Genomic DNA, 8,816 nt, shown 5'->3' on the forward strand with positions numbered 1-8,816 from the left:
GTGGGGTGCTTTGGTACAAGATATTAGTGAACAATTGTCTAAAGTTGTTGAAAACAACCAATAATAATGGGAACAAAGTTGATTGTTCAAACCAAGAGAGGTACTTATATACTAATAAACACCGTATATATATCCCTACCAATTTCGTCAACTTAAATTGGCTGAAAATAGTATTTATATACAGGATTGTCGTTGTCAACTTGTGAATCAAGTACTATCGAAATCAATCCAGAAAATCCTGAAGCAACAACACTACATCAATGGTAATACTCATACATAAAATAATCTAAATTCATTAAATATTATTTTTGATTATATATTATTGAATGACTATTACTTTATTAAGTAACTTAACATTAAATTTACAATACCAAGGGCTGAAAATAACAAAGAAGAAATAGATAATATTGCTATTCAAACACCATCTTATCCGTATTCTCCAAATCCATCTGCTGCAAAACGGGAATATGTAAAGAATAGCAAAATTATCGATTCGATGAAGAAACAGAAATCAGCCCAGGTTTATAAACTTAATTACATTTCATTATTATTTTTAATTAATATAATATTGAAAATTTTAACATATATAGCTCTTTTTTTTTTTTCAGAAAGCATACTATTGGATAGGGGTGTTCGTGGTGCGGGTGGTGCGGTTTTTGACTATTTTTTCAAACGAACCCGCACATGCGGTTTTTCAAATTTCTCAAACCGCACCCGCACCGCGAAATTAAAAACCCGCAAAAACTGCACCACAAAAAATAGTGCGGTGCGGTGCGGTTTTTGTAGTTTATGCGGTTTGGACTATCTCTAAATAATTAAACTATCACAAATACAACAAACTTTGAGCAAAATTTGTCAAAATACCATAAGGGTTGAAAATAAATATGAAAAGAAAAAATTAAGTGTCAACAATACAATAATTAGTAGACTTTTTAAGTTTTTTTTTTGAAATAATAAGTTGAACATTCATATATTAGACCTAAATAAATATAAAAATTGGTATTTTTATAATATGCGGTGCGGTGCGGTTTGAACCGCATATTAACAATTCAAAACCGCAAACCGCACCGCACCGCGCGGTTTAGAAAAAATTCAAACAGCGACCGCACCGCAAAGAATTTTAAACCGTATTTTTTTTGCGGTGTGGTGCGGTGCGGGCAGTTTGAGCGGTTTGGGCGGTTTGATGAACACCCCTACTATTGGATTGAAGCTAAAATCATATTGAAGAACCTCAGCCATAATTTTTATTACATGTCATGTGATTCATGTAATACAAGAATTATGTTCTACAACGACAATGAAGAAACAAATTGTGGGAATCCAATTTGCAAAAATAGATGTCTTCCTAAACCACGGTAAACGCATTATACATAAATTGATATTTGAACTTAATTGACATTCATACCAGCCTTAATATATTCTGTATGAATTATTAGTGCAATGACATATGTACAACTCAACAATGGTACTGAGTTGCTAGATGTTGTGATGTTCGAAAAAGTTGCAAAAATATATATTGTCATGTATTGTAGTTCAATTAAAGTCATATTCGGATGAGGTAAATTTAAACAGTTAAATATATAAATTTATATATATACTACATTTTCCCAAATAAAAGTACAATGAATTTTATCTTAATCATCATAAAAATAATATTAAAAATTATTTTTTCAAAAACATAGGTTGTTTGTCCAAAAAATTACAAAAAAATTATCGACCAAAAAATGGAGATCCAATTGTATGTAGATCCAAAACGATTAATGAGTCTAAAGTACAATTAATTCACCATTCAAACAACTGAACTGATGGAATATTAGGATAAAGTTTCACTATACTCTGTTAATTTTTCTAATAATATTCTATATTAAAACTTTATTTAATAATTTTTTTCCTCTATTTTAAGATGCCAATTTTTCTTTAATTTTCGCTACATAATATTTGATTTAAATTTTGCAAAAAAAAATATATTATTCCTTTGAATTTTTCAGAAACAAATAAAACAAAAAATGTTAAAAGTCATATATTATTATGACTTATCATAGATTATTTTTTCACATTACAGATAACTACATTATGATTATGTAAATATTTCGATTTACGTACTTTTTATTATTAATATCAATGTACATATCATAACTTTATACACACAATTATGTTTTACTAACCAAATACAATGACACAATAATCATACCTTAGTTACAAAAATCTAAAAAAAAAAATCAAACCTTAAATAAAACTAACATTTACGTAGCTCGACACGTAGCTCGGCACGTAACTTCCTCCTAATATACATAGATGGCTTAATTAAATTTAAAAACAAATTAATAAAATAATAAAGCCAACAAAACCAAAACGTCTGATGGCTTAATTAGATTAAAAAAAATTAATAAAAAATAAAGCCAACAAACCTAATACGTGTGATGATAAATTTGAAGAAGTGATTTTTAGAAAATAAAATAAAAAAGAAATTGAGAGAATTAAGAAAAAATAAATAGAAGTATATATTCTATATCAATAATTAATAAATATTTATGAACTTAATAAAAAAAATAAGAGAATTAAGAAAATAAAAGTTATGATTTTTTAAAAAATAAAATAAAAAAGAAATTGAGATAATTAAGGAAAAATAAAAGTATATATTTTATATCAATATCAATAATTAATAAATATTTATGAAGTTAATAAAAAATTAAAAAATAAAAATAAATAATATCATTTAGAGAGATTTTAGAGTGTCATGTCACCGTCTTATATCTCTTCTTATATATATATAGATTTAGTAATTGCAAAAAAAATATATGAAAAGTAAAGCACTATTTAAAAAATACGGGCCGGTACGAACAAAGCACAACACGAATCCGATCACGACACGAAAATAGGCCTACGGGCCGTGTTGGGCCTACCCTTTAAAAATGTTAACATGACACAGCACGACCCATATTTTTCTGTGCACGACACTTGTTTTTTAAAAAACACGAATAAATACAGACCGGGTCAACACGACACGCACGAACTTACAACACTAGCCTTCATACGGCTCAACTCTGTTACAGGACCTAGACAAACATGAATGTCATCACCTTTTTTTATTTATTTAAATTTTGCAATGGACCTTGCATATAAAAAATTGGCTAGTTGTCACAAATGTATCGTGACCTCTTTCATACTAATGTGAAGGAACAAACACCTAATGTGAAGAAACTGATAAGGGAAATTTGATTTAGTATGCTTAAATGTAAAATATATTGTTTTAATATATCACCAAATTAGAAATAGTATATATATACTTTTAATATTTTTTCCTCTCAAAAATACCCTTACATTTTAAAAAAAACTTCTCTCTCTCTCTCTCTGGCGTTAACGCCAACCTAGAATCCCTACCGACGAACACACAGACCCAGAACCCTAGTCGCAAGGCCTCGACATCATCTTCTCTCACGGCCTCTCTCGTTTTTTGCATATCTGTCTTCTAGTTTACCAGTTTTTTGCAATATTTTGCGATGTATTTGCAATGATAGAACAAATCTAAGATTAGGGATGAAATTTAGCGATATTTGCAATGTTTAGCAATGATTTGTGATATTTAGCAATGTGTTTTGCAATGTTGTGAATTGGAGACATTTAGCATGTTTCATGATTTTGCGATGATTCGCGACATCGTCAAAAACTAGAAAAAAAAAATACAGAAAAGAAGCGAGTTGAGAACTTATAGATTTTGGGGCTTTGGGTTTCAGAATTTCTCTTCGTAGTTTCGCGATATCCTCCTCAGTTTTGTCCTACGTTTTATCTTTGAAGTAAGTTTTGTCAGAGGTGGTGCGGTGGTCGTGGATTTGGTCAGAGTCTAGCTCGGTATGGTTCTGTGGTCGTGGGTATTGGTTGGGTCAGGTGAGAGAGAGAGAGAGAGAGAGAGAGAGAGAGAGAGAGAGAGAGAGAGAGAGAGAGAGAGAGAGAGAGAGAGAGGCCAAAAGAAAGAGGGAAGGTATGAGGAGGGTATTTTGGGATTTAATTAATTTTAAAGTATTAAATTCTTATGCATTTTAATGTGGCATACTAAAAGACTATGGACAATTTTTAAGCATCAATTGTCAACTTTCTATTTGATAACTCTCCCAATGAGAGTAGAATGAAGAACTTATTCAAAGGTCCTTGACTCGTGAGGTAGCTACTGGCCGCTATCCTGGACCATGATGACAACCTAATCTGACATCATGCTTTGGAGTGCTTTACTAGCTATTGGTGAAGGCAGGTTATGGGCAGGCTCCCCCAACATACCACCAAAGTAAAGCATTTTTGCTGGAAAACATCATGTGATCGGCTACCTTGCAAACCTAACTTATCCATGCATGAAATGTCAATAAATCGCCACCGCCCATTGTGTGGGGCTTGCCCCACTCTTCGGAGTATCCAAAGCTCCTTTTCAGTCCATGTGAGCTAGGAGTTGCTCATCATTTGAAAAATTAGCTCTATGAAACATGAATTTACTTGGTGGCCGGGTATCCCGTATATTTTATACACACTGTCACGGCTGATTCTTAGCCTTTTTAATTGAACTTTTCAATTCTGTAAAAAGAATAATAATAATAAAGAATATCGGAATGAAAATCGGGTTATTTAGCATCTTTGTTTTGAAATATATGTTCTTCATAAACATTCAATTAAACAAAGAAGGCTCTACTCTTTCCAAACTCCACCATACTCTATATTCAACCCAAAGAATGAATATGCTTAACAAGGAAGAACACAGAACAATAACAAAAGAAAGATCTTATAATGCACCATCTATTGCCCCTATCACATATTTGTAAATGAAACTATTTTCGACTTAATAATATTTAGACTAGAAGGAACCAGAATTCCACTTTTACTGGGAGTGTACTCATTCATTCACGTACTATAAACTGGTCTTTCTTTAATCATATCAATAGTCATTGATAGCTAGTGTCATAGGCACTTGTTAGTGTCCTAGTTCAATGAACAACAACAGAATTAAGAAACTTGATATATATAATGAGGAAATTATTACCTATTATGGGGAAAAAAAACCTCAGTGAAATAATTTTGATTGGAACCTCAACCAAGTTTATCACTTTCGGTAAGTAACCAACTACTAAACAGCTATAGAACCCTCTCCTTAATTTGGGCTTCTGAAATGTAAACAATGAAAAGAGAGTACAATGGCACAAGGCACCAGCAATATAACCTCTCCTTGTTCGAACAAAATTTAAAGCACCTGCATAAGACTCCGATGTTTCTTTTCTTAACCACTGAAGTTAAGCTTCTTCATTACTTTGGCATAAGCTGCAGGGACAATAGAAGGGAGCCTGAGCCTGCGTTTTGCTTTCTTCGACTGCAAGTACCACAAATTTCATCTTACTTGAGTGGTAGCATGGTAATATGCAAACTGAATGCCCAATATTGAAACACTGAAGACAAGGCAAATGGAAACTAGAAGCGACCAAAAATTTAACACCTCATTAGCAAGTCAATATCACTTTTTAATAAATCTATTATTCATTAGTTCATTATTAGAATAGTTCTAAACATAATTCCTGGCAAAGGCAAATATTTAGCTATCAACTCTCAGCAATGCTCAAAACAAGGAGAGACTTTCTACCCACAATATATATATATATATAGAGAGAGAGAGAGAGACCACAAATGCAAATGGAAATTTCTTATGAATGCTCCTCATCAAATGTTCAACATAACACTGAAAGAGCAGATTTCTTAATGCTTTCTAGCAATATTAAGATAGCAGACAAAAGGTGAACAACTGAAATGATTTTCTAAGTCCTACTGCTTAACCATAATCTTTGGGAGTTGGGAATCTCAGGCAATTCAATTGTTAGGTAGGTCTCATTGAGTCAAAAGCCGAAACTCATGCAAACGATTTGTTAGTGTTTTTGTAGCAGCATTAAGATAAATCAAGGTAACAGACAAGAAATTTGTACAGCTAAGAAACATTTTAACCAAAATCCACACATTCGTGTATCTGACCATCCATTATTAGAAATCTCATAACAGAGATCTTCTACATAATATAAAATACCATATTTAATTTTCTCATTTGTTCTACTTAGCATGAACAAACTCAGAAGAACAAATTTCATTAAAAAGAACCCACCACACATAAGAGATTATATAAACTACACTACAATGCAAACAAATATCATCCGCTCACTAACAACTTATATTCTTTAAAGTCAGGAAAATTATTATCAATCATATGAATCCAACATCCACAAACAAAGCGCCCAATGTACATTCCCTTCAAGATTATATTTTTGCTTAAATCATACATCGGTAATAGGGTTAAGAAAGCACACCTTCAAATGCGCATTGTGTCGTTTTCCCTCCCTCCACCGTCGGATATTCCCATCATTCATAGTCCTAAACCTGGATTTGTAAGACCTGGTTGACATCTAAACCAATTATTCCGGGAAACTTATTAAACCTTTTCACAAATTTACAAGGTTTAAGATTATAACTCAAGAGTATAAACCTACGAGAATGGTTTCATTTTGATTTTCTTGAGCTTGGAAGTGATTGGTGTCATCGGTTTCCTCCTCTTCCGTCTATCCCTCTTCGAAACGACGTGCCGCACTTGAACCATCTTAACATACACGAAAAGAAACACAATTTCAGTTAGTTACTGCTCAATAAACACACAACCCCTAATTTACTTCTGTGAAAGAAAAATACGATCCTAGTTTCCATGACGCATATTCTCAGCAACCAAACGGAAAGAGAAAATGCATACAATGAAAGAGATATCAAATGCCGAACTCACCGACATAGGGAATCGAGAAGAAATAATGGAGTTAACACCCAGAGAATGATGCATTGGTGAAGAAGCGCCAAAAAGGGGCTTAAAGGTCCATGAATTGGAAGCGGAAGAGAGGAGAGGTTGAAGAAGCTTTGGGGAAGAGTGGAACAGACGACGAGAAGAAGAGGTATAAGGAAGTGTTTGGGCCGAGCATAGTGCTAGAGATCGAAGGTTGGAGGATAGTCTCTTCAACATCATCGTCGTTAATGGTTCGAAAATTTGTGTTACAGAAAACCTAACGTCTTAAACTGAGCTCTTTGGGATGCAGATGCGTTTGGCAAACTGAATAGCCTAGGCCCTAGTCCAGTCCCCTGCTCGGGTTGAAATTGAATAAACCCTCAACGGAAATTTCATTATATATTCTTAAAAATATAAACATTATTAATTTTTAAACTTTTAATTAATTTATACCAAATAATATCTATTTTAACTTCTTTTTTTTTTCCTTCTACCCCTCCTATTTTTTTTTTTTTTTTGAAAGAAAGGGTGCCCACTAGGAAGAAAGGAACTCAATGAGATCACAGGGGTCATCTCCAATCCAGATAGCAACTTCGTCTAACCCCGAGGCCCGGTATGCCAATTTGTCAGCAAGAGAGTTGGCTTCACGATTGACATGAGAGAGCCTAGCAGGGAAATGAGACAAACTATTCTTGATTTGACGAATAAGGTCTCCAAAAACTGAAATGTCCTCTTTTCGATAATACAGTGCATAAGTAATAGCTTTGCAGTCCGTCTCTACCTCGTGGATCAAAAAATGTTCGTCAATGCACCAGCGAAGAAGGGTGAGAAGAGCTTTCGCTTCAAGGGTGGCGACAGCTCCTCCTCCATTGTAAGGGTGCGCCAAGGCTGCTACTACCAGGCCTTCGCTGTTTCTGATAATTCCACCAAAACCTGCTTTTCCATTGACCTTGGAAACTGATGCATCCACATTGAGCTTGAGAAGTCCCGGCGGTGGAGGAGACCAAGATGAGGGGGTCGGACTATGACTGGGCCGGTCGGAAGGTGCTGAGGTCGTCATGGAGGAATGGTAGTCTGTCAAAAAGCTTTGAGCCAAATTGAGAATTGCATGAGCTTGATCGTTGGGCTGACCTTTCAGTGCTTTGTTCCTGTTGAACCAAATAAACCAAGCAGTGCAAAGAAAGAACTCTACATCTTTTTTGGTGAGAGATGTATATATCATATATGCTAAATCATGAAACATAATCTCAGAGGAGCATGAAAAAATATAGGGATAAAATTGCGTACCTTTCCAGACTCTTCTAATGCTCTGACAGTAGAACAATGCATGTGACACAGACTCTTCCGATTTTCCACAACGTTCACAGCCTGAAGATTGAATGATTTTCCTATGGGATAGGTTCTTGGCTGTGGGGAGGGTTGAGTTTGTGGCTCTAAAAGCAAAATCTTTCACCTTGGCGGGGATGTTAAGATGCCAGAGGTGTTTCCACCAAGGCGAAGGTGAGGAGGAGGAGGGGATATCAGGTGGGGAAATGGAAGAGAGACTAAGATGGTAACCCGATCTGACAGTATAGACACCAGAATTTGTAGATTCCCAAATATAGTCGTCGGGACAAGGGGTGAGGGGAAGGGGGATGGAGAGAATTTGGTCAACAACATGAGGCGTAAAGCAGCTTTGTAAACAGGTTAAGTCCGAGGTCATAAAAGGTGTGATGAAAGAAGCAACTTTGTCAGGGACTTGGAGGAGAGGGGAAAACTGACGGGTACCCGGGATCCAATGATCGCAAGTCGTGGATGTGTTCTGCCCGTTTCCTATTTTAGAAATAATTCCTTTATGCAGCAACTCTTTTCCCCAGCAAATACTACGCCAAACAAAGGAGGGAGAGTGACCTAGTGAGCTTTTGAGGAAGGAAGAGTGAGGGAAATACCTAGCGGACAAAATTTTTGACACTGTTGAGTTTGGTTGTTTAAAGATACGCCAGGCTTGCTTGGCAAGTAAAGCTTGGTTAAAATAGACCAAGGAGCGGAAGCC

General features: G+C 34.9%; 1 protein-coding gene across 2 annotated transcripts; it reads right to left on the reverse strand.

The window, feature by feature from the left end:
- Positions 1 to 4,844: 4,844 nt before the first annotated feature.
- On the reverse strand, positions 4,845 to 7,201 carry LOC115717253 (uncharacterized). 2 transcript variants are annotated; one of them, XM_030646221.2, is made up of 4 exons: positions 6,791 to 7,201; positions 6,507 to 6,613; positions 6,327 to 6,411; positions 4,845 to 5,347 (listed from the first exon to the last, which is right to left on the reverse strand). In XM_030646221.2, exons 1-4 carry the CDS (start codon positions 7,022 to 7,024, stop codon positions 5,258 to 5,260), a joined length of 516 nt encoding a protein of 171 aa, XP_030502081.2. In that variant the 5' UTR covers positions 7,025 to 7,201; the 3' UTR covers positions 4,845 to 5,257. The 2 variants fall into 2 exon arrangements, with proteins under 2 accessions (XP_030502081.2, XP_030502082.2); XM_030646222.2 differs by having other exon boundaries at positions 4,845 to 5,445.
- Positions 7,202 to 8,816: the final 1,615 nt, after the last annotated feature.

This window comes from Cannabis sativa, chromosome 5, assembly GCF_029168945.1.
Source record: "Cannabis sativa cultivar Pink pepper isolate KNU-18-1 chromosome 5, ASM2916894v1, whole genome shotgun sequence".
Taxonomy (NCBI): Eukaryota; Viridiplantae; Streptophyta; class Magnoliopsida; order Rosales; family Cannabaceae; genus Cannabis; species Cannabis sativa.

Bases quoted from the DNA above. Each gene is read 5' to 3' on its own strand.
- LOC115717253 (XM_030646221.2), bottom strand. From the start codon at position 7,024: ATGATGTTGAAGAGACTATCCTCCAACCTTCGATCTCTAGCACTATGC. The intron at 6,614-6,790 runs GTGAGTTCGGCA...GTGTATGTTAAG, and splicing joins CTTCTCGATTCCCTATGTCG to ATGGTTCAAGTGCGGCACGT. The intron at 6,412-6,506 runs GTAGGTTTATAC...GATGTCAACCAG, and splicing joins ATCAAAATGAAACCATTCTC to GTCTTACAAATCCAGGTTTA.